At 34.8% G+C, this 26225-nt stretch overlaps 1 protein-coding gene across 9 annotated transcripts in view; it reads left to right on the top strand.

The window, feature by feature from the left end:
* Nucleotides 1–339: 339 nt before the first annotated feature.
* LOC131085397 (sodium channel protein type 2 subunit alpha-like) overlaps nt 340–26225 on the top strand; it is a 39511-nt gene continuing 13625 nt past the window's right edge. For 2 of the 9 annotated variants that reach the window (XM_058027478.1, XM_058027477.1), the window contains exons 1-16: nt 340–612; nt 2252–2370; nt 3712–3801; nt 4653–4781; nt 5411–5502; nt 6360–6596; nt 7614–7677; nt 8808–8949; nt 9772–9978; nt 10792–11082; nt 11727–12074; nt 13604–13736; nt 14563–14801; nt 16615–16788; nt 17595–17951; nt 19776–20225. In XM_058027478.1, coding sequence (XP_057883461.1) covers nt 340–612; nt 2252–2370; nt 3712–3801; nt 4653–4781; nt 5411–5502; nt 6360–6596; nt 7614–7677; nt 8808–8949; nt 9772–9978; nt 10792–11082; nt 11727–12074; nt 13604–13736; nt 14563–14801; nt 16615–16788; nt 17595–17951; nt 19776–20225 — 3345 coding nt within the window. Of the gene's footprint in view, nt 613–2251; nt 2384–3706; nt 3802–4652; nt 4782–5219; nt 5312–5410; nt 5503–6359; nt 6597–7613; nt 7678–8807; nt 8950–9771; nt 9979–10791; nt 11083–11726; nt 12108–13603; nt 13737–14562; nt 14802–16614; nt 16789–17594; nt 17952–19775; nt 20226–26225 lie in introns of all 9 variants that reach the window. The other 7 variants (XM_058027473.1, XM_058027475.1, XM_058027476.1 and 4 more) reach the window with 7 other exon arrangements.

Consider the following 26225-nt stretch of genomic DNA (forward strand, 5'->3'; position numbering starts at 1 on the left):
AAAAGTTAGATTTTTTCTTCTTTTGTTGTGAGGTATTACCCTGAGTTGACAAACTGTAAGAGAATTTGATCTTTAACTTAATTTAAGATAGAATTTAACTTCTATCTCTTTGCCATGGGTAGCTACTTTTCTATTAAATATCTGACTGTTATTTGAAATATTTTTTGCTACAGGGCTTTATAAAGAGAAAAGAGGCAGATTCTGACTATGCCTAAAGCTTATATTTGGGGATTTTGTTGGTGGTGTGACCTGCTGTTTCTTCTTTCCTTCTCCTACATGTCCTCCTAGGATCTTCTTACACAAGAGCCTAAAAGCATTTAAAACTTGCAGAATGAGAAGATGGCGCAGGCAATGCTGGTACCACCAGGCCCTGACAGCTTCTTCTATTTCACTGAAGAATCTCTTGCAGCCATTGAAAAACGTATTGCTGATGAAAAATTTCATTGCCACCAAGAGGAGCCTGCAGATGATGCTGGTCATGAAGCAGATCACCTAGAGCCAAATAATGACTTAGAGGCAGGAAAGACACTGCCATTTATTTATGGTGATATTCCTCCAGGAATGGTGTGTGAACCCCTGGAGGACCTGGACCCATATTACATCAATAAAAAAGTAAGTGTTTTGTACTAAGAATGTAATTAGATACTCCTGTTTTACTATAACCTGATAAATGCTCTGCTTGGGAGTTGGTCAGAGGCACTGGTTTGGAAGTATTATGCAGTAGGTGCTATTATGTTAGTGATTTTGATTTCTCTATAAAGACAACTGTAACTCTTGGTAAAATTGTGCTTTTTAAAAAGAGAAAAGAAAGGACACTTTTCTTTTAATGTCTCATATTATGGTATTTTAGTTAATGGATTTTATATTAAATGTCCTGTAATCTCTGCAGATCTGATTTAATGCTGAACCATTTGAAAACTTTCCATCTCTCTGGTTGCTCTCTGGATTTTTGTAAGAAACATGATGCCTGAGATTTAGTTTATTACAGACATGTTTAGACAAAATCCTCACTCAGTCTTATGACAGAACAATCACTGTCAAACATACCTGAAAATATCATAAAAATATTTGTTTTACAAAATAAAAAAAAAATTTAAAGACTAAACCAGTTTTTGTGTTTCAGTATTGGGTCTGTGTTACAGGCAATGACAAAATCTAAATTGATATATACTGATTCAGTTTCATTTATAGATATACTGATAAAAAGGAAGAAAAGAGCAAGGTGTTTACTTTGGCAAGTGCAGATGAAGGAAAGTTATTTTTATATATGCATGTGAAGTGAAATGATGTCAAGAAGGAATACAAAACTGAGTTTACATTAAAAAAGCAGTAAAAAATAAGCAGCAAGTGGCTATTTTATTGTGTACTAAATAAAAGACTTGTTGAATTAAAACCATAGAACAGGTTTTTGAAATTAAGTACTCAATAATCAACAAAATAGTGTCTTGCAAGATAGGAATTTAACAAAAGAGCTGTATTATATCAGTAAAAACAACCTAATTAAAGCAGTTTTTTTCTAGTATAAAATGTTGAAGACTAATAATCATGCAGATGTTTTAGTTGTTTTAGTTTTTGTTCTCTTAACTTCACAAACACTATTGACAAATGGCCTATTTCTTTTATAGTTAAATGTCATTGGAAAACAGAAATATTCAGTGTTATAACCTGCTTATTTCCAGATTATAGATTTTGGGAGAATAATCATTAAATGTAGATTGAATTAAGATTTCATTAGATGAACATTTCATTGTGTCTCCTATTTAAAATAAAAAATTATTACATTTATGGTAGTAGCGGTTGCACAAGCAATAAAGCCAAGGATTTTAAAAGTCAAGGATGTCTCCCCCAAAAGCAGTTTTAACATGCTGGAATGTTTAAATAGTTCTTTGTGAGGTCTCAAAAATGGTTACTTAGGTGCTTTGTTTTGCATTGCCAATTTTGTTCTGAAATGCAGGTAAAAGAGCTTCTTTAAATTTAAAAAGTCATATTTTTAATTCTAGTTTTAATGTAATTACTTAATACTAGAAAATCTGAAATGCAGATTTTAAGAGCACAGAGACAAAGAATGTGTGGCGTAGCATTTTCTTTGCTCATATGAAAATTTAGAATCTGTGATTTCCTTCTGTAATTCTACTGAAAATAAATTTAGCTACTTAGATGTGTGTAAGCAGCCTGTACTATGACAAGGTTTCTAAAATCCTTAATTTCCTAACCCCACTACCCTCATGCCCTTTTTGTCTGTTTTTTAAAGACATTTATAGTACTGGATAAAGCGAAGACAATCCACAGGTTCAGTGCCACACCTGCCTTGTACCTTTTATCTCCTTTCAATATCACTAGAAGACTAGCTATTAAGATTTTGGTTCATTCATATCCTTTTCAAGTGGTTTGTTAAAAATGGTTACTGATTAATATTACTAATGTTAATACTAAGAGTTTTGATTTAGTGTTTGAATGTATTCCTGCCAAAAAAAATGATTCTTTCAAAATCAATCTGAGCTAAGATTAGTCACTTAACCTGCTGATTAAATCCAGATGAGAAGTCATTAGTAGAGTTCCCTAAGATGCAGTATTGAACCCAACCCTGTCTAAAATCTTTATGGATGATCTGGATGACGGGGGCGAGTGTACCCTTGGTAAGTCTGTGGATATCACCAAGTTGTGTGGGAATGTTGATCTGCTGGAGGGCAGGAAAAGTGGAGGGACCTGGACAGGCTGGATGGATGGGCCAGACCAAGAGCATGAGGTTCAACATGACCAAGTGCTGGATCCTACAAATTGACTTCAAATTGACTCATGCAGTGCTACAGGCTGGGGGCAGAGTGGCTGGAAAGTTGCCCAGTGGGAAAGGGCTTGGGGTGCTGGTCAACAGCAGCTGAACATGAGCCAGTGCATGCCCAGGTGGCCAAGAAAGCCAGGGGCAATCCTGGCCTGTGTCAGGAATAGTGTGGCCAGCAAGGCTGGGACAATGACTGTCCCCCTGTACTCGGCACTGGTGAGGTCACACCTTGGGTGCTGTGTCCAGTTCTGGGCACCTCAATTCAGAAAGGACATGGAGGTGCTGGAATAGGTCCAGAGAAGGGAGCAAAGCTGGTGAAGGGTGTGAGTCCTAGGAGGAGCTGCTGAGGGAGCTGGGAGTGTTTAGCCTGGAGAAGAGGAGGGTCAGAGGGACCTTACTGCTGTCTACAACTCGCTGGAAGGAGGGTGTTGCCAAGTGGGGGGCAGGCTCTTCTCCCGGGTAACCAGTGACAGGACAAGAGGAACTGGCCTCAAGCTGCACCAGGGGAAGTCCATGTTAGACATCAGGAGGAATTTCTTCACAAAAGAGGTTGTCAAGCATTGGAATTGACTTCCAAGGGAAGTGGTAGACTCAGTATCCCTGGAGGTGTTCAGGAAGTGACTGGATGTGGCATGTATGGTCTAGTTGACAAGTCAAGGGTCAGAAGTTGAATTTGAATTGAATTTGAGAAGTTGAACTCTCACCACAGAGTTGAATGCCTCAGCAGTCTTTTCCAACCTAAATGATTCTGTGATAGGTGTATTCCCATCATTCTTGTGAAATGTCTTTGCATTATTTATGACATTGCTGGTGATAGTAAACTGATTTGTATTATATATGTTGTCAATATTCTATGTCCTGGTCAATTCCTTGTATGTTGTGTTACGCAAATTTGGCTTTTAAAAGGGGTATGTTCCTTAACTACAGTCAACATTGTTCAACAAGGTCATTATGCTCACTATTTTGGCAAATTGTGTATTAATGACATGGAGAAATCTTCCAGAATGGGCAAAATATGTAGAGTAAGTATACTTAAAAAGGCTAATAATTTTTAAAATGCTTTAAAAATGAAAAGCAAATTAAGAGCTAGACCATGCAGTTTCACTTACTTGTGTAATACCAGTATCCACTTTTTCCTGCTTGGAGTTTGTTCATCCCAAAGCAGCACAGTCCTGCAAGCTCTGCAAAGGAAGGAAGCTGTGACATTGTTAACCTTTTTCTCTGAACAAAATGCTGATAAATACATTTCCTCAGAACGTTCGTACAAGCAGTGTTTTCATGCATTCTCCTTCCTGAGCTGTTCTTTTTCATTAAAAAAAGAAAAAAATAAATCGGTCATTCCACCCAAAACTACTGCTTTTCAGTGTGGAAAATGCTTTCCATAGCCCCTCCGAAACACCTTCATTTTGTGTAGCAAAATCTAATTATGGGACACACCCACTCTTTAAAGAAAATACCTCTGCTGAGGATTATTGTTTATCATTCTTAAGTCTACATGGTCAACTGTAAAGCACCTTCAGCAAGTACTAGGTTTTACTTGCCCATGGACTTTATTTCTGATGTGGCAACCATGCTCAAATGTTATTTGAACAAAAATTTTTTTCCATGTTATTCATGGTTATCATTATTAATGCTGAAATTAAAAAATCTTATGTGCTAGAAACTGCAAAAATATTTTTCTGACAACATGGAAAAGTATAATCCTATTATCTCACAAAAGAATGGTGGAAAACCAGTCATACTTTATGTGAGTTTATAACTTGTGTTCTGTGCATGTACTAATTACTGGGTTTGAGTTAATTTCCTGTATGCTCATAGTGTATCACTGAACAACACAACAATCTCTAACTTTTGCTTACATGTTTTCTCATAGGTACACTTTCACTGGAATTTATACTTTTGAATTTCTAGTAAAAGTCTTTGCAAGAGGCTTCTGTATAAATGATTTTACGTGCCTTCGTGACCCCTGGAACTGGCTTGATTTTGTTGTCATTTCCTTTGCGTAAGTATATAATATTTTTTAAAGTTAAATAACCAAGCTTTTTGAACCTGTAATAGTTTGGTTGGCTTATATTAGTTCATATTAAATTACTTGTGGCTGGATTGTGCTTCAAGTATTTCCACTAGAATATTTTACACTAGTGTAGCACGTAGCAGAATTAGTGGACTATCCACAGTACAGAGGATACCACTAACAATCAATTTAAAATAGGATTTTAAAAACAAAAGCAGGTCTATAGGTTTCATTTTAAATTTGCAGTTAATAGTAAATCTTAAGGGTGAATTTCTTAGGGAAAACTTAATTGAAACGTGAAAATATGAATGCAAGTCTTTAACTTATTCCTTAAAAAAAAAAAGCCCCAGGGTTTCTGGATTTCAGGTCCAGGTAAGTAGTATAAGCTCTGCCTCAATTCTGAATAACTGTGATTTAATCCTACAGGTATATAACAGAATTTGTAAACCTAGGCAATCTTTCAGCTCTTCGAACTTTCAGAGTATTGAGAGCTTTGAAAACTATTTCTGTAATTCCAGGTAAGAAGTAACTGTGTAAAATAGTAGACACTCTACATCACCTCTATTTAATTTTGTGTGTGCTGTCATTGTGTTTGTGTGTGGAATCCCTCACTACAGATATGTGACAGAGTTTGTGGACCTGGGCAATGTCTCAGCGTTGAGAACATTCAGAGTTCTCCGAGTTTTGAAAACAATATCAGTCATTCCAGGTGAGAGCGAGGTTAAACACTGAGGCTGACTGAAACTGCACAGAAGCTGAACTCATGTTTTTAACAGAAACATCCAGGATTTTGTCTTAATTTCAATTTAATTTCATTTTCTAGTTCTGTAAAACAGTCAGCCTCAGAGTTTAATAGTCAATTGCATGAAGAACTCATTTGCATAGCCTGTATATTCCTCCATTTAATAATTTCAAATTTTCTCTCCCACATTAAGGATCAAAATTAAGTCTTTTTAATGTGAATATTACATATACATATTTATGAAAGACATTTGGGATTGAAAATTTTAGAGTTTTGTAAAAGTTGAATTTCTGACAGAGGAATAAGATAATAATGAGTAGCATGGGGATTGCATGATGTAATTATTATCTTGTGATGCCGATCTTCACCAAACCCCACCTCCAAGAGAAGATGAAGCATTAGAATGCAGAAATTAAAATTGCTACTGAAATAAAATTGTGGTCTCTTTGTTTGCTGTTATAGAACCAAATGTGTATTGTAATAGAATACTGGCAGAGGTTTGGAGCAAGAGGCATCAAAAAGAAAATAAAGTAAACTGTTTTCTTTAGATGTAGTGTACATGTATAGAGAGCATGAATTCAAAGCTCTTGGTTTGAAGAGGAGGTGCTTTGGAATGTATGCCATTCATTCCCATTCATATTTTCAAATTATTTTTCAGGAATGATGAAACTTGTCGGTAGCTTTTCCTTTGGAAAATGTTTTAAGACTGTTTTATTTAAGCTGTGCATGGTATTTAGTAGTGTCTTGGAGACTAGATTGGTTAGATTGCATTTTAGCTTAGTTAAATATTTAACATTATAATAAAAATCTGCCTCTGTTTGCAGGCCTGAAGACAATTGTAGGAGCCCTGATTCAGTCTGTGAAGAAGCTCTCGGATGTGATGATCCTGACTGTGTTTTGCCTGAGTGTATTTGCACTGATAGGACTGCAGCTGTTCATGGGCAACTTGAAGAATAAATGCCTGTTCTGGCCGTCAAAAAATTCAACAGCCTTTGAAACACATGTAGTTCCATACTTTAATGATACAGAATTGAACTGGGATGCGTACATTAATGATGAAAGTAAGAAATACTTTTGTAATTTGCTAAAATTTGTATGTAAACCAACACACAATCACAAGATAATATGTTCTCTTTAGCCTGTTTTATACTGCCGGCTAAAGATTAAAAAAACCCAGTGAAATTGGCTGGCAAAGAATAGGAATTTGTGTATATTGCATCCCGAACTCATGCTGACGTGATTGCTCTTTCCTTTAACTGCACTCAGAGATGTATGTGGTGGTTTAGGTTAGTTTTAGGGTCATGGAATCATGTGGGTTGGACAGGATCTCCACAGTCCAGACCAACTGCTGCTCAGCTGCAGGTCCAGTTAGAGCAGACTGCTCAATCCCTTGTTCCAGGCAAGTTTTTAGCATCTCTAAGGATTGAGATACCACAGCTTCTTCTGGGCAGCATATGCCAGCATTCAACCAGTCTCACAGAAACTTTCTTGAAAATCACTTCAGAATTTCCCATGCTCAAACTTTGATTAGTGGCCTCTTATCTTTCGGGAGTACGCTCCTGAGATGAGTCAGGCTTCATCCTCATTACAGCTTTCATGTTATACTTGCAGGTAGAGTAAAGATCTTTGCTCATATCTCCCTCCCTGCCTGCTCCCTCCCTGGTCTTCTCAAGGCCTCACAAAACCAATTCTTTTAGGCTCTTTTTGTATCTTTAGGGTATAAAAAAGACATTGTTCTAGGACTTTATTTTTGCAATGTATTTTTATTTTGTTGCCCAGAGAAGCTGTGGATGCCCCATTCCTGGAAGTGTCCAAGGCCAGGTTGCATGGGGCCCTGATCTATTAAGTGGCATTCCTGCCCCTGGCAGGTGTTTTGGAAACAGATCTTTGAGGTCACTTCCAACCCAAGCAGTTATATGATTCTGCCAGTATTTAAACCCACTGTTTCGAAAACACTAATGGGAGATTATGAACATTCAAAACCTGATGACTTGAACACAGATTCATCCTCACAAAAAAAACCCCAAAACCCCAACCTCCTTTCATTTGTAAACATGTTATTTCTATTTTTTCTTTAGGTCATTTCTACCGCCCAGAAGGAGCAACGGATTTTCTGCTTTGTGGCAATAGCTCAGATGCAGGGTAAGGTACACTGAAAATGACATATTATCTGTCTAAACATGTAAAAAATATCAATCTAAACTTTAAAAAGATAATTTAGTTACCTAATGTCACGGTTAATAATAATATGGTCATGGTTCCTAGCAGCTGGACTCTTGAATGAATAAAAATGTTAAATGACAAAACACTTTGCTGGAAATTTGTTTTAAAAGCTCATATGTAACTGGAAAATTCCATGTAGCTGGTAGACCTTGTGTTATGAAGGACTTAAGAATATTGTTTGCCATGGGTTTCCTGCCATTTCTCAACCCTAAAAGAGCAATCATATAATAACCAAATCATATCATTCTATATGCTTATGAAGTATCAGTCCATCCCTTGGTTTTGGTTGGTAATAATTTTAAAATATTCAAACTATTTTAGTAAACATTTAACTCATGTGTCTAACTATGAGATAATTTTGTGTACGTGTATAAATGCACATCAAACAGGCACACGTACATGAAAAGAAATCTTCACAGTGTTTTTCTATAGAGGTTTTGGGGACAAGAGGCTCTTCTGTCCTAATTGAAACAGTGTACTTACATTTGATATCAAGATTGCATCACCTACTCTCAAAACCAATATGAAAAATTTATTGAGATAAAAGTGTCCTTGTGCTGGTTATTTGCTCTTGACGAATTAGTAGAATTTGTTAATTAGGCTCATGTGAAGAAGCCAAGAAATCTGGTATGCCAGCCTCACTGACAAAGTTAAGCATAAAATATGTGTGCTGGCTGTCTTTTTCCTGCATGGAAGTATCCACCTATTGGAATATCTATGTTAGGTACATTTATTATTTTCATTGAAGAGATATTTTCAGAGGTAATATCAAACTGTTGATAAAAAACTTTATTTTGTTTAAAATTGTGAAAGATAATAGAAGGAAATATTGTCATCACTTGTTTACTCTCTGGATTATTTTTTAAAGAACAGACTTTTAATTTCCTCACTAAGCTTTGAATTGTTTTAAGCCATAAATAGCAGCACCATCCACAGAGTAAGCCTCATAAGAAGCTCAAGAAACAATAATTTTTTTTTAAATAGTGTTATATGAAATTTGTGTATGGATTGTTTTGCCTCTTTTGTTTTGTTTTGTTTCCCTCTTCTAGTAAATGCCCAGAAGAGTTTATCTGTGTGAAAGCTGGTAAAAACCCCAACTATGGATATACTAGCTTTGACACATTCAGTTGGGCTTTCTTGTCACTGTTTCGACTGATGACACAGGACTATTGGGAAAATCTTTATCAGTTGGTGAGTGTATTTTTAAAATTGTGGTCAATGTATTACTGGGCCCAAATCAATCGTTCTTATTTGTATTACATGCCATTGCTATTGTTAGCCGTTAACATTTATCAAAGGAAGCAAATTCAGTTGCAAAAGTAAGCAGATGTGGGCACTTGATACAGAATCTCACATGATTTCTGAAGAGGCACATGAAGGGTTTTTTGGTCCATAATTTAATTTTTGCAGTGTATACTTCATTTTGTGCCTCATGATATTTTCAAAATAGTCAATATTGAGTTTAAAAAGACTTAATGACAGCAAAACCTGAAATTTAATTTCAGTACCCTTAGTCCTATTTTTATAACTTAGAATGCATGACTTGATACAAATTAACATTCTTACACTAGCTTTTCATTATATGGTGTGTGCAAATGTGTTAATTATAATAAATACTATCTTCTCATTATCTGGCCAATTGTGCCATTTTTAGATCATTTGTTTGTTTCAAAGAGAACTCATGCTAATACATGGTAAGCATTCTAAGCATCCAACCTGTGATATGTGACTGACCTTAAGAACTCTGATCCCACATACTTCCCAAGATTATTAGGCATTGAAAGAGGTTTGTCCCAAAGCAGCATGATCCTTAGGCATGGTTTTCACCTAAAAGAATGTTCCCTTTATATTTATGTTTCTGAATTACAATTACTTTGTAATTCAGAAAACGTGTATGATTTTACTACAGAAGGAAAACCAACTAAGTTTTGAACTTTTCAAAGTCATTAATGCTTGGGAACTGCAGAAGTGATACATTTCTTCACCAGCTGGATTTCTCTTCTCCTCCTATAGACACTACGAGCTGTTGGCAAATCATACATGATATTTTTTGTTGTGGTGATTTTTCTGGGTTCCTTCTATTTGATTAACTTGATCTTGGCTGTGGTTGCCATGGCCTATGAAGAGCAAAATCAAGCAACTCTTGTTGAAGCAGAGCAGAGGGAGGCAGACTTTAAACTGAAGCTTGAACAACTGCGGAAGCAGCAAGAAGAAGCTCAGGTATTTTCTATCAAGAATCTGGGCCTTAGTGTGTTCCTTTGCCTGCTATTTGTTAAAACAGAACCAATAATAAATTTACATATTAAAAAAATCCATTCTTTAACATAACTTGCAAATACTGTAGACTGCTTTTTCTATGCCTCTTTATTGTTTTTAAAATATATAATATCTAAAGTGGTAATCAATTTCTGAACTGAGAACAAAGAGTAGCATCCAAATCAGAATAATAGTTTTAAATGAATCTCTGTTATCTTGGGGTAGTAGCTTGTAAACTGTCATGATAATTTTCCAAATTCTCATCTTAGAAATAATTTCAATACTTTTCAACCCTTGATTAGAGTGTAGAATATTTTCATCTATAAATTTCTGATTCATTTTTGCTACTTGTGCTGCTACTAGTGAATCTAAGACTGGAAGCAGCTTAAGGAAGCTACTTACAATAAAAGCTAGGATTACAATAAAATTTACAATAAAACTAGGATTAGTTTACTAAATAATTACAGGCAGAAGTATGACTCTGTTTGGCTCTTTTGTTTTCTGTTGCATTCACTATAATTAATAAATTTAATAATTTTCAAATATTTTCTAATGAACTTTGTGACTGTAGACAATGTGGGCTGACTCCATGACATGGGTGCTAAGTAGAACTCCATTCAAATTCCATTCATACTACAGAATTTCATTTGTAGCTTTGCACAAATCCAAATACACTGTTTGCTAGAAGTAATTTGATACAAATCTTAGGAATAAGATTATCTTTCTTTTAAAATGATGTGATTTATAAAGTATCTTGTTAAATAATTGCTGTGGCAGGCAATAGCAGCAGCTGCAGCAGAGATGACTGAGTACAGCTGTGAAAGTGGGAATGCTGCACCCTCAGATAGTTCTTCAGATGCATCCAAGCTTAGTTCAAAAAGTGCCAAAGAAAGGAGAAATAGAAGGAAGAAAAGGAGGCAGAGAGAGCTCTCTGGAGAAGAGGATGACATGAAGGATGAAAAGCTTCCAAAATCTGAATCAGATGGCAGTATCAAAAAGAAAGGTTTCCGTTTTTCTTTGGATGGGAACAGACTAACTTATGGGAAGCCATTTATATCATCCCACCAGGTACTGTGAGTAATGCAATTGTAATTTTTGGAATTTGTGAGATTTTTGTCATATACAACAAACTTCACTGCAACTTTGCAATGTAAGGCAACAAAGTAAAAATAATGTAGCATTCTCTTAAATACCAACTGTAAATTGGTATTATTTTCTCAAGTGTACCTTCAAAAAGTGTTTTGTTGCCTCTCATTTTATTATTTAGGACCTGAACGTGCACAGCAGTATTGCATTCTCCTAGTTAATCTGAGATAGAAATGCCTTCTTAATTCATAAAAGGAGTAATTAAGTATAATGTATGAATGTAGAAGACTAAAGGTATTGGTATCTTTTAACATAATGCATGATCTTTGTGGATCATTGAGAGTTTATGTAAAGCTTGGTTTTTCTCTTTAGAGCATGAAAAAACAGTGGCCTTATATAGGTTATTTTTTTTTCTCTGCAGTCATTATTTTAGGTACACTGTAAATTTACCCATTCAGTTGACTTTCATCTGTAATGCATCTTTGAGACCAGCCTGAGGCAGTGTATTAAAGATAACACTGAAAAATTCAAGGGGAATATAAATTATTATTGTTTTTCTTGTACATAGACATGAATTTTGTATGCTTATAATCTTCAGACGGTTGTTTTTTATGTTTCCTTTGCAGTCTTTGCTGAGTGTTCATGGCTCCCTGTTTTCTCCCAGGCCTAGTAGCAGAACAAGTCTGTTCAGTTTTAGAGGCGACGGACGAGAGAGAGGCTCAGAAAATGAGTTTGCTGACGATGAGCACAGCACGTTTGAGGATAACTCGAGCAGGAGAGGGTCTCTGTTTGTGCCGCGCAGGCACGCAGAGCGGCGCAGCAGCAACATCAGCCAGGCCAGTGGGTCATCCAGAAGGCTGACAGTCTTCCCAGTGAATGGGAAGATGCACAGCACTGTGGATTGCAATGGAGTGGTTTCCTTGGTGGATGGACCACCGGGTCTGTTGTCTCCTACTGGACAACTTCTGCCAGAGGTGATAATAGATAAACCATCGACTGATGGCAATGTAAGAAAGTTTAAAATTACTCCAGGTTTCATGTCCTTTCTTTATTGCATGGACAATGTTTCAAAAATTATTGCTTTGAAAATAGATGGGAAGTTGTGAATGCTTTTGGAATCTTACTGTGTTGAAATGGGTTTGAAGTGATTTAGTCAAAAGTGAGAGGCTAAAGCGTGAAAGAGAATAAAGCAGTAAGTTTTACATACCTGCAAAGAAAAGATGTACATACATCTGCTTAATGAATCAGATTAGTAATGTTCCATTGCTAAATCCGTTTTTGAGTGCAAAATAGGATGTCCAACTCTAAGCTTCCTGTACATTATTAGATTATTTCAATTTTTTTTCTTTGTGGTTTTAGTCTCCTTTTAAGTGTATTTTTCTTAGTAAAGAAAAGTCAGTAATATGCATTATTCTGCAGTAAATATGCAGTCAGTAATATGCATTTGTTCATACATTTGGTATTGTGCAAATATAGCATAGTCTTAAAGATTATGTTGACACCTTAAAAGTCCTGAAAGCATTTTTTCCTCCTGGGTTTCAAAGACTGAGTTGCTCACTGCCTAGGATCAGGGTATAATTAAAAAAAAAACCAAAAACCCCAAACCAACAAAACATTTTAATTCTGCTCTGTTTTTCCTTTTCCCTCAGTCTGCTTTGGGAATGGAGCAGAGACATCTGCATGTTTTTTCCTAAAAATATTATTTTACTAAATTTTTTTTGGTCAATTTCTGTGTGTCATAGTACCTGAAAGTACATGAGCCAGCTTCCTTGCAGTTATCAGCCAGATGCCTTGCAGTTATAATTTTCTTGCAGTTTATTATACGTTTATTTTAATGCATTTATTTAATGGACTGAAAAAAAGTGTACCCATCCTTGTGCATTCAAAAATTCTTCATAACTGAGATGTGCTAAAGACTATAGTTAGAACACAACTTTCATTTTTTAAAATTAAGTCATGAAAAACAAGTATTTATTTTTGGGATCAATGAAGTCAGACCTATGCTGTTACTTCAGTTGAAATTCATAAAATAAATCAGAGTTGATAATGATTGAATTTAGAAAATATAATTTAAATAAGTTTTGAATGGGTACAGAGGTCAAAACTGATCTTTAAAACTATTTTATGGAATAGTTGCTGCAGAATCTTCCTAGCATTATTCCCTTGTTAGGAGGGTCTTGTGAATGAACTAGTTTAGAATGGAAATATTGGTAGAGCAAGTATGGAACTGGGAATTGTTTTTACACAAGTTCTGCAAGTCTTTCTTTGTTTTCTTGGCTGTAGCCCCCTCTAAAATTTATTGGTGTCTAAAGTGGAGTAATGTTATTTGAGTATAATGCAGTGCAAGTATGGGAACTAAGTATCCAAATGTTTTTCTTAACGTTTTAAAAGTATTAGTTGTATTAGGATGTATATAATGAAAATAGAAATTTTTAAAAAATCCACAGTATTTCTATTATTTCTAAAGTTGAATTTAATTTACACACCTTTTTTTTTTTTTTAGAGCACTACCACAGAAATAGGAATAAAAAACAGACGTACAAGTTCGTATCAAATACCAATGGAGTTGCTGGAGGATCCTGATTTAAGGGAAAGGGCCATGAGTCTAGCTGATGTTATCACAAACAGAATGGAAGGTATGTTATAGCTGCAGACACTTGAACTTTCTTGACATAGTCTTAGATTGCTTGAAAGTATTATACCACAATACAAATAGAGAAGAAAAAAAATATGTAGTCATTGCAAATATACAAATTGAATAACAGGAAACAAAATGCATGCGCATAGTGAAAAAAGAAAGGAAGCAGGTAAGCAGGCTGACGTAGAAAACTCATTGTAATTAAAATGGGTACTATGTATGTGTTTTATGCTTGTTATTCATGCTTAGCAATGCAGTTATTGGAAGAAATGCCTTGTGATACATTTGCCACTAACCATACCATAAAGATATTAGAGAAAATTCCAGGCCAGGCTTTAGTTAATAAGGAGAAGAAAATTTGTCCAAGGATTGCTTTGAACAGTGGAATGACTACTAGTGAAAATAATGACAAAAGCTTGAATAATTTTCAAAACCCTTTTAAGGCTAAAATTAATGTTATTTTTTCCTGAAAATAAGTACTTAGACATTTAAAAGGACTTTGAAGTTGAAAACTTTATTGAAAAAAAGATCCCTAATCTTAAGCATAATTCTTATGGCTTTTTGTGTTTTTTTAAACAAGATCATATGTTATTAAAAATAGACATGTTTTTAAAGTATTTGCTCAGAACACTTGAGGTTTTTCTGTAAGTCTTCTAAAAGCTTTTGTGTCAGAAACAATAAATTAAGTTCCTGGAAATCTGAGGATGTTCCTCCAAGTGTCCTTAGTGGTTCCAGGTATAAAGTTTAAAACTTGAAAAACCAGATAAAAAATTACTTTCACATTCTCCAAAACTTGTTCACTGTAAATTTCTCTTTTTCTTCAGAACTTGAAGGATCCAGACAAAAATGTCCACCTTGCTGGGATAAGTTTGCCCATACTTTCTTGATTTGGGATTGTTGTGAGCCCTGGTTAAAAGTGAAGAGTATAGTTGAATTTATTGTAATGGATCCATTTGTTGATCTGGCTGTCACTGTTTGCATAGTTTTAAACACATTATTTATGGCCATGGAACATTATCCAATGACTAACCAGTTTGAGACTGTACTTACAGTAGGAAATCTGGTAAGTCCTTCAATCTATAAAATTTTATACTGGTGGAACCTGATTTCTCTTTGGAATAGAATTGCTTTTATAGTTTTTGTCATCCCATAAAACAAATATTAAAGGTTTAACTGTACTAAAAATAGTCTAAAAATACCATTTGGAATATATTGTATATAAGAGTATTTGAGGGGTGTTGCATCTTAAATTTTGTCTTCTGTATTACAACTTCTTCAATAGAGTTTCCAAAAGCCAGAGTTTGAATTACATGAAACTGAAGGAAATCTGACATGTTTTTGTTTAGTATTACAAAAATAAGTAGGAGTCAAGTTAGATCCTTTTTAGTGTAAGTACCATTGACAACAAAAAAAGAGCTGAATGCTAATTTCTATTATTATTTTTCACTGCTATTACTATGTGTTGATTTTCTTGAAGACCATTTATTTGATTGGACCATAACAATTTGGAAGGCAAAGAATGTGTGACTTATTCTAAGAGTATCTGTTGGTACAGCTGAGTTTTGTTCCTTAGTGGACACAGTGTGTGAGTTGGGTTTGGTGAGGTAGCTTTATTTTGGTTTATAAAAGCAATAATACAGGTATGTTATACTTCTTAACCTGTGCTTATTCTAAGTGGTTATTCTGGTGAATATGATCTAGAAAAATAATAAAACAATTTGGTTATTGGAATATGTGAAATTCTAATACATGGTTGGTAACATACTCAGACTTAAAGAGTCAAAGTATCAGCATTTAAGTTATATGCTGATTTTTTTTAATCCAATATGAATATATTTCACTTTTTTCACCTTAACCTGGAATTAGAGATCCTTATCTGTACAAGAGAAATATCTCATGTTGCTGTTTAAAATACATGCAGGATGCCTTTGAGGAAAAGATAAGGCAGACAAATAGATGAGCATCAGTAACTGTTTCAGAGAGCTGTCTTGTGATTGTATTTGTATGTTTTACCCAGAAAACTCCCATTCCTACCTTTCCTATGTAATGGAGTAGTTTAGTATGTGTGAGTGTAAGTGTTCCTTCATGCCAGGAATTTGTGTGTGCTCCCAGCCAATCTGTATGCCTCTATGACATTGGTATGGTATCAGCAGTTGCTTTCTTCCTTTTTGGACTCTGTAGCTCTGCATTTTAGAGACTGTAAAATGCTCCTGACTTTTTTGAACTTTTTTTGATCTTTCTCATGAATGATGGCAATTTATGCAGTTTTGTACTGGTGGTCATACATCTATAGTAAATACAATGAATTTATTTCAGAGGTGTGGTTTGCCTGCTGCTTCAGAAGATGTCAGAGGCATTCAGAGTCAGAAAGGAGTTTTACTTACTCAAGCCTTGGCATAATTGAGCTTTTTTTTTTTGGCCGTTAGAGAAGATAAGCTTACTTTTGAGTTGTTCTATAGACTTTGTTAATGGTACATCACTCCAATTTATGACCAATTCATGTTTTCCCACACACCTTTGTTAAAGCAGCTTCCATTCTGACAAGAGCAAGTGCATTATCTTGCTGGGGAAAGTTCCTTTAATTAGATTTAATTAGATAGATGGCAGATAAAAGGAGCAAACTGAAGCCTTTTAGGAGTAGCTTGTTCTTCAGTAGATACTAAATGTACCTTAGCTTTAACTGATGTTACATATTTATGCTGGAGCTCTTTTTGATGTCGCTACTTACCTTCTCTCTGGGGTTCAGTTTGTGATAATTTTACTTAGTGACATCCTGCCGTAAGAGGGATGCTACTTCTTACTTCAGTTGTTCTTTTTCAGTGGGTTCAACTTCTTCATATTCATCCATAAAGTAACAGTAATGCTTTTTTCTTCAGGTTTTTACTGGAATTTTTGCAGCAGAAATGGTTCTCAAGATAATTGCCATGCATCCTTTTAATTATTTCCAAGTTGGCTGGAATATTTTTGATAGTTTTATAGTTACTCTTAGTTTGGTGGAGCTTTTTTTGTCAAACGTGGATGGATTATCCGTTCTCCGGTCATTCCGATTGGTAAATAATACATCTGCATTAATTAATGAATTATGTTTGTATTTCAACTCTGTTCATATAAATAAGACACCTTTTAGTATACTTTTTAGTAATTGACACAGGGTATATCTGCAGGTTGTTTTAAAAATTATTTATCATTGAATACTGTGTGCTGTTTTACTGTTCAGAAGCAATTATTTTTTAAGGGGAAAGAGCTGTAATTTTATTGTAATTGTTTAAACATGAATGAGTAAAGTTTAGTGAAATGTACAATTTTTTTAGAGTATATTGAGAAGTAGAAAACTTTTTAGTCTTGTTGGCTTTCATGTCTGGAAATAGCAAGAAGGCTAGAGGTGTTCTTTTAAAATGTAGGAATTAAAAAATTCATGGGTTTAATAAATTTTAAGAAGATTGATTTTTCTTTTCCCCTTAGCAAAAAAAAAATCTTTATTTTATTAGAAAAATATTTTTGTTTCTACATGTAATATCCGAAGTGTATGTATTCAGAATCCACTGTCTGAACAAATACAACTAGTGTGCTGTTTCTTTCATGTGGAAAAGCATAAATATGCTGAAACAAACAAGCAAAACACTACCAAAAAAAAAAAAAAAAAAAAAAAAACACAGGGGGGAAAAAAGAACAACGTCTAAATTTTATTACATTTTAAAAGTGTGGGTTTCATGAAATGCTATGGAAGTTATTGTTGTTGGAATCATGTTGTAGTTTTTCTTTTTGCTCTTGCTGAGAGTCACTAGTTTGTAACACACTGCTACCTCTACTACATTTTTGTAACTACTGCTAATAATCCCTGTATTTTTTTTTCCAGTTGCGAGTTTTCAAATTGGCAAAATCTTGGCCAACTCTAAATATGCTGATAAAGATTATTGGCAACTCAGTGGGGGCTCTGGGGAACCTGACCCTGGTGCTGGCCATCATTGTGTTCATTTTCGCTGTGGTTGGGATGCAGCTCTTTGGGAAGAGCTACAAGGAATGCGTCTGCAAGATCTCCAGTGACTGTGTGCTCCCTCGCTGGCACATGCACGACTTTTTCCACTCCTTCCTGATTGTATTCCGAGTGCTGTGTGGGGAATGGATAGAAACCATGTGGGACTGCATGGAGGTTGCAGGCCAAACCATGTGCCTTATTGTTTTCATGATGGTCATGGTGATTGGAAACCTAGTGGTATGTAGTCAAAACAATTTTACAATTCATTTAGAATATGAGAGGTAAGAGAACCAGAAATTAATTATAAAAGTATTATTTAATGTGATTTTTAAATATTATTTTATTGTCTGGATTTGTTATGAGTGTGGGTTTTGAAATGGAGTTTTCTGCTTGTTAGATTTCTGGTCCTATCTAGAGTCCTCGGCTTGGAGGATGAACCCCGCCGGGTCCAGAGTGCAGTTCAGAGGATGTGGGTGAGAGTGTGCAGCTCCAGGTGCTCAGGGTGTTGTGGGCTACTCCTGCTTACCTAGAGTGGGAGAGAAGAGTAAGGGCACCCTCAGTGTTGGACATCCAGAGTGGAAGTTTCCTATTTGCAGAAGAGGATATAGCAGGGCCTTTTCTCCCTAATCCATTTAGTCCTTGCTTCCAATCACACTTAGGCAGGTTATTGGGCCTTTCTGTAAATCATCTTCTGATCTCTCCCGTCTAAATGACTGCTATTGCATTCTTAAGACTCTGAAGCATATGCCATTTTGAGACCTGCTTGCTGCACCACCAGCATTTTACACAAATGGAGTAAGGAAACTTGAATTAGAAGGAAAGTTGTTATGCAGGAAAAATCCCAGCTTCAATTACTTCAGGTTTTCTTTTGCTGCTTCACTTTTTTGCTTGCTATTTCATAAGTGCTTTCTACAGATATTTCTGACATGGCCTGTATTATATCTGCATTTTTCTTTTTCAGAGGAAAGCATCAGATTTGCACTAGTTTATATAAATTTCTCTTTTTAAATGTTTTATTTATATTTTTTAACTCACCAGTATTTAAGACATTATTTGCTCTCCCTATTGCACCACTTTTCTCATTCCCTCTGTTATTAAACATCTCTGCTTTAAGTTATTTTCTGTAGCAGAGGAGATTTTAAATTAGCCGTCCTGTGCATATTCTTTAAGAATAACATTTCTGAGAGGAGTCAGGTAAGTATCTTTAAGACAGCCCTGCTTCTAGTTGCACAGCCACTTGCTTCAGGATTTTCTATTAATTTATTGTCTTATAATGAAGAGAACTGTGAAGTTTTTTGATTAAACTCCATAAGTAGTTTTCTATACCAGAAGATTGAATTTTGTGGAATGAAGTATCCACCTATGTGAATATTTCCACAGTGTTTACTATATTCTGATTTTATTCCATAGCTCTGGGAAAACTTCTTACATGAGCACACATCCCTGCTGTATGTTCATGGCTGTTTTGTCCATTTGTCTTTATGTATTCCTAAAATATTTTATCATCTTGCATTCCAAGCTGATGGGAGAGCTAATTTCAAGATTTTAAGAGCTGGTACTCTGCTGCTTTGGCATTTGAGTTCCTCGTAACCTCTGGGCTTTTGTGACTGATGTGTGTTCTATGTTTTGTCTTGTTGTGGGAAAAGGATGACTTGGGCATTGAAAGGCAGGGTGCATTCCTTATTTTTTAAGTTGCATACACAAAAATTATTTGTGTGTGTTTGGACCAGCACATAGAAAATCTGTTTCCTGCATAGATCAGAGTGCTGTGATTTGCCAGAAAGGTAAACGTCTTGAATCTCTTCAGACAGTGCCAAAGAATCATTAATTTCTGACCTTCTACAAACAAAAGCAATGTAAAGCCATAAAATCCCCTCTGTTGAGGTATAGGGAAGGTATTTTACTTAAGTTGCATTTGCATTTTATTTACTGTGTACTTTCAGAATCGTTACTGTAGATGAAAACACAAAGCCCGTGTTTATAATGTGTTCATAATAAGCATGTAGATGAAAAATGGGAAAAATCAGCTCTGTTGTCTTTGGTTTTTTTTATTTTACTTAGGTATTGAATCTTTTTCTGGCCTTGCTGCTGAGTTCATTTAGTTCAGACAACCTTGCTGCTACAGACGATGATAATGAAATGAACAACTTGCAGATTGCTGTGGCAAGGATTCAGAGGGGAATAGATTATGTGAAGAAAAAAGCAGGTGAATGCATCCGAAGGCCTTGTTTGGGAAAACAAGCTGCTGTAAATCAAAAAACAGCAACAGATCAGAATGATGAGAGAAACCGTTGCATTCCCAACTGTACTGGCACTGAACAAAGGATAGATAAAAATTATGGCAAAACTGAAAATGGAATGGCCACTGTTATAGGTGACAATGATTATGCACCATTCATAACCAACCCAAGCCTTACTGTTACGGTACCAATAGCTGTTGGAGAGTCTGATTTTGAACGTCTGAATACAGAAGAGTTTAGCAGTGACTCAGATTTGGATGAAAGCAAGGAGGTAAAATTTAAAAATTTTATATTTTAGACAAATTAATTATACTGACTGTATTGTTTCATAGTGCAATTCTTCCTGCTTAGAAATGCAAAGCAATTGTAAATCAAGATTCTTGGACTGTACAGAGTGTGAATAATCTGAAGTGGGAAAGTGGAGTTTGAGAGAGTAGGAAATCCTGATAGAACTGTATAAATTTATGTGAACCCATTTATAAAGATGTTTGAAAAGCCAACTACTAAACTGTTAGTTGAATAGGGAAATTAGTACTTATGTACAGAATAAACAGTGTCAAAAGGCTGGGTTTTTTATAATTGTAATGTTTCTGTGAGCTAAATGTAGGTATTTATTATTTATTTAATATTAGGGAAGATAATAATAAAGAATATTAATATTCTTAAAGGAAAATCAGCTTAACAGAGGTGCTGACTCAGGCTGATGAGAGCAGTAGCAACAGTTTTCATGTTCTGAAATGAAAATAATGGGGGAAAGCCAAGGGAACAATTTTTATATTATAATGTGAATGTATCAACTAAAAACTCAAGGAAAAAAACCAGAATTACTGAATGAAAAAATGTTAATTTCTTATTTTTGGGGGGGAGAATTTCAAACCAGTCATTTCTAAGAAAACTGTCTCATTTTAAACTGGGTCATCTCTAGGACTGTAGTCATTTGTTAGCAGCTTCAGTCTGAGGGGAAAAGCAAAATCATGGATTTTGGCAGGATTTTCAAAGACACTAAAAATTCAGATTGCAATCTGTGGCTTGAGCAGACTGTGTCTGGTATCACCATTTCTGGCACCTGAAGACACGAGGACATAAATAGAATATCATCACTTGTGCAGACAGCTGTACTCCAGTCTGGATTGCTTTGTCTGCGTTGTTTTGGGGTTTTCTGGGTTGTTTTTTTTTTGTTTACTTTTGGGTTTTTTTGGGTTTTCTTTGTGTATGGTTGGTTTTTGGGCATTCAGTTGATGAGTCTGAGAGATTTTGATTGGTTGTGTGCTTTTTAGGTTTTCAGATGTTTTGTTTTGAACGGGCAGTTTATTTGCCAGTATTACTTCTAATGTTTAGAAAATAATTTCGTTCCTGGGAAATGTAGTGAAATTAAATTTAGAAAGGTGTAACAAAGTATTCTTTAGGTGTTTCTTTTATTACAGATTACAGTGTTCAGCAGTATTGCACTTATTTTTGTTATTTCAGTAGCTTGTTTTCTGATCCTTGATTTGTTCCATCTACTTTTTGAAGATTGTGTTACTGCAGATGTTACATTGGCCACTCAGTTGAAAAGACTGTAGATTAGTAAGAGGCTTCTTTATAGCAAAGCATCAGTATTGTTACCCATTTAAAACAGAAACTACTGTATGTAATGAAGCTATAATATTTGCTGAATAACTACTGCAACTTTTACATATTATTATCTGACTGAAGAATATTGGATTTCTTAGTGTTTTAATAAAACTTGGGTTTTGTGGAAGGAACATTTAATGAATCTGGGTAATTTAACTTGAAATCTACCACTTGCCTGGAAATTAGCCTTCAGTTGAAAACACCTATTTCTTCAGTATTTTATATTGTAGAATTGAGTGACAAATTCTGTGCCTTCTTACCTCTGATATTCAAGATGATACATAAGCACTAGCCATTTATAGGATACTGTTATCCAGTATCACTATTCACTTCCTCAGATTTGGAAAACTGGCTGAGAATTGGCAACCACAGGAGATACATAAACTAAGAAAACACCCCTTATTTGTTCATAGTCAGTAGGGAAATGGTCTTTCATCTTGTAGATTAGTTCAGCTTTTTCTTTCAGACTTCCCCTTTAAATGGAGCAGTTTGTGTCAGAGTTGTTACATAGCCACATTATAGGATGAACCCTTGAGAAGCCATTGCTAAGAAGTGAGATCAGATTTATACCAGAAGACAAATTGAGGAACTTACAGGTTGATTGCTCAGCATGAGGTTTTGTTTTTCATTGCTATGTCTGCTACAATCCATAATGAACTGTTTGACATTTTTCTTAAAATCATTCAGTTAAATATTTAAAGATGCTGGGGAAATCTTATGCAGAAGTTTCCATTTTTAAAATGGTATGATTTACTTTTTATTTTGCCTGCAGCTCTTTTCTGAAAGAAAGGACCTAGATGTATCCTAATTAGCATCTAGTGAAGACCTTGAAAATGAAATGCAAGGAGAAATATATTCTGTTGTTTTTAATGTCTAATTACTACCACTTAAAGGATACCTGAAGCTGAAATAGTGTGGGTGCATCTGTATTTCTTTTTTGTTTGGGTCTTTTTTTTTTATTTTCTGGAGGAGGAAGATTTGAGGGTGAAGGGATTTTCGGTGGTGGTTTGGCTTTTTGTTTGTCGGATGTTATTTATGTTCAGGCCCAAGTCCAGTTTCCTTCTATGAGCATTGGATGTTCTCCTAATCTTACCTTTTCCATTATATATTTGGATATGCCTAAAGCTCTAATCCACACCTAAAAATATTATGTTTTGCAAATGTGTGACATATATTAAGTAATTAGGAATCCACACTTCTGTTTCCATTACTCAAACAACCTCAGGGGTACCATATTTTAATTTCATTGCGTGCCATTCTCTCACAGGAGTAAAATCAAGCTGGATCAGTCAAGACTGGTGCTTTTAAACCAGGCAGAGCAGCGTGTCAGCATGTTTACACAGGTTACCTAAACAAATCATACATATTTGATCACTTCTGAGATTGATTGGCCTGCATGCTACTCAGCTCCAGTATCTTTTTCCCCATATGTTGCAATGTAGTGGGAACATGTGCAGCTCTGTAAGCTGAGTCCCATGACTCACATCACAGCATGACCGAGGGCAACGCCCACACCTTCTTCTCTCCTCGTTGCATCTTTGGTATTTTCTGTACTATATCTGTGGCATAACATGCATGCTTTGTAAGTTTTATTCTTGTTAACTGAATGATTAAGCATCAGCACTTTTCAAGATCAAAAGAGGTTAACAACCTATGATTTTATGACAATGGGAAGGTTGTCCTCACTTGATATTTTCTGTTCATCTGTTGTACTATGTTTTTAGCTGTCATGTAATTACGAACATTTTCTGATCACATTCATTTTGACCAATGCCTTTGTAATATTACATATATACAGTTACTTGTATGCTAAAATGTTACTATCTTTTATATAAATTGTTTTGTGTTTGTTCACAATGTTTTTGTAATTCACATTTCAGCTTTCTCATGTAAGAGAAGCTAAAACATAAGATGAAAGATACACTCCTAGGAACAATCAAATGTAATTTTTTATACATATGCATAGTTCCCTTGAATATGGGTGTAATGATGTAGTTATATTCTAGTCATGAAGTTTATATATGTCTGCAAGGTTGGAATGTAGGGAATTATTTATGTTAGTTTTGTGCTTCAGCATAAATGATTTTTTTCTTTGTGAACATAATCCAATTGCTTTATTTTTATCAAGACAATCATAAAACATTAATCAAAATTTCTATGCAGGTATCTAAATAAATCTGAATGGTTTAAAACTACATAAACAAGGATGTTCAAAAAAGAAAGAAATATAAAATAGGAAAACTCAGAATAAGGATCAAATTGAGACAACTTTTAGAAAGACAAAATAGGAGTTACTACACTCCCAAACCTCTAAGTTCAGAAACTCTAGAACCATAAAACTTACAAAGTTTTTTATTTCACTTAATTGTACCAAACTATGCATTTCTTATTCCTGATGATCTCTTCTCTGTAGTTTGACCGTTCTGCTCTTTACCATTGAGATAATCCTTTTGAAAATACAGCCTTTATTTGTGTGGATTTGTTGTGGAATCATTATATTCCATCTATTCTTTTGCCCTGTATTACATATTGGAAGTATTTAGGTCTCTCTTCTGTGTACAAGGGGACACTAAACTGTTCAGAAAGAATAGAAAAATATCTTTCTAGGGATTTTTGAAGCTATTTTCAAAAAGGCACTTCAGTAGGGAAGAGTGGAATCGTGATATCCCATCCTACTGGTCCCAGGTATTAGGGGATGAGTCTTATTTGATGGATGTTGATTTTGTGACACTGCTCCTAACTCAAGCTTCTGCTTACATGAGTCTGGACCAGTGTAGAGCAGCATGCAAACCAGTAAACTGGGACCTTCCAGTCATTCGACTGAAAAATACACAAATCTTTTTTCATTTGAATGTCACTTTATCTTACTTACCCTTCCCTGCATAATAAGGCCGTGCTTTTTTCTAATAGATAAGTGTGGCAATTTTTTCTAAGTTATTCCATTCAATCCAGTGTTTAGTGTACATCTAATGTGGCCTTCTTACCTCTATTTAGTAAACTGAACAGCAGCTAAGGGCCTTGGAAGTTGAAGGAGAAACATTTCTGTCTTTCCCAAAAGTTCTCTTCCTGGAGTTATTCCCCAGATCAGTTAGACTTCTGCAAAGACTTCTGTTGTAAATAACACATAAACTAGACTTCTAATTTTTAATTAGAGGGAGAAACTCTGCTATGCACATTGATTTTTATGATCACTTTTTGTTGTTGTTGTTGCTGTTGTTGTTTGATACCTGTATCATAGTGAAAAGTATGAGCCCCTCACATAAAAAAGAGAACTAATGTTTAATTAAATCTGTAACTCTTCAACCAGTAGGATTATACTCTACACCATCTGTAGAAGAGGAGACCAGACTACCTGGTTTATATCATAATAGTTCACAGAATCTCTAATGTTTTATTTCTAGAGTAAAGAAAATTGCCCTTTGAAATTAAAAATAAATTTTAAAAAGCTCTAAACTCTGATTCTTCTACCATGAGTTAAATGAAATACATAACTTCATGTTCTAAACATATTGATTCTTTCCAGTCACTATTTTGTTTGCAGTTTTTCATCTTTTATATTTTCATTTGAATTAATGTCATCTGCTAAGCTTACAGCTCAAATTACTTAGGGTACTTCACATTGCTTTCATTTTTTTATTAATAATATGACAAAAAACTTCTTTATTCTTAAAAATAATATATTTTAAAAGTAATAGTGTGACTTAATTGTTTTAGTTTACTCACCACCACTGCAACATTTTGCATTATATATGCTATGTCATGGAATGATGAAAGCAGCATAATATTAGAATTGTGGAAGGCATATTGTGCTATCCCTGGGTTCAGTAGAGGTAATGATAGGAAAAGTTGTTTGATGTGAATATTGCTGTTTTGAAATTATGTTGCTGAAAAAGAAAATACATTTTTACAGTAAACATAAGTATTATGGGTGTTCTATTCCAGATAATCAGTTTGGAAAGTAATAGGAAAGTAGGCAATATAAAATTTTTTTTTAATTTAAATTAATGAAGAATACTGTTACTTATTGTTATCATATTGGCTGTATTCTTTCACAAACAAAAAATTATTTATTACCAAAAATAATTGTGTCCTTTCACATTTAACAGTTGAGATGTAAATACAACTTGATTGGATAGTAACTAGTCTGCATTTATCTCTTAGATATCTCTTAATCATAAAAATATAACTAAATTAGTAAAATTGTTGTTGATATAGCAAAACTGAGGTTGTTTTATAAAGTGTGCTTACATCATTCCCTACAGACATTTACTTGTGTGACTTCATTACAGATGTTTTATACTTCTTGATGGTAACATTGTAAAATGTCAGAGAATGCTGTGACCAAAACTACTCTGATTTAGTTTGGTACTCATACTTAACTTAAGTGTACAGGACACCACATATTCCCTTAAAATGTCCACATCTCTGCAGTACACAGGCGGATTGCAAAATAATATATTACTTATTCTTGTATTGGAATGGGGCTGGGGTTTTATGTGTGTATGTTTGTTTTTATGTTTGGGGATCATTTTAATAATATGACTTAATTATAATATTAATTATTTAAAAAACCCAGAAAAAACCCAAAATTATTTCTGGGTGTTGACTGTACAGGTATGTGTACCAGAGTAATGGGTAGTTTCAGAATGCACAATAT

Source organism: Melospiza georgiana, chromosome 7, assembly GCF_028018845.1.
Source record: "Melospiza georgiana isolate bMelGeo1 chromosome 7, bMelGeo1.pri, whole genome shotgun sequence".
Taxonomy (NCBI): domain Eukaryota; kingdom Metazoa; phylum Chordata; class Aves; order Passeriformes; family Passerellidae; genus Melospiza; species Melospiza georgiana.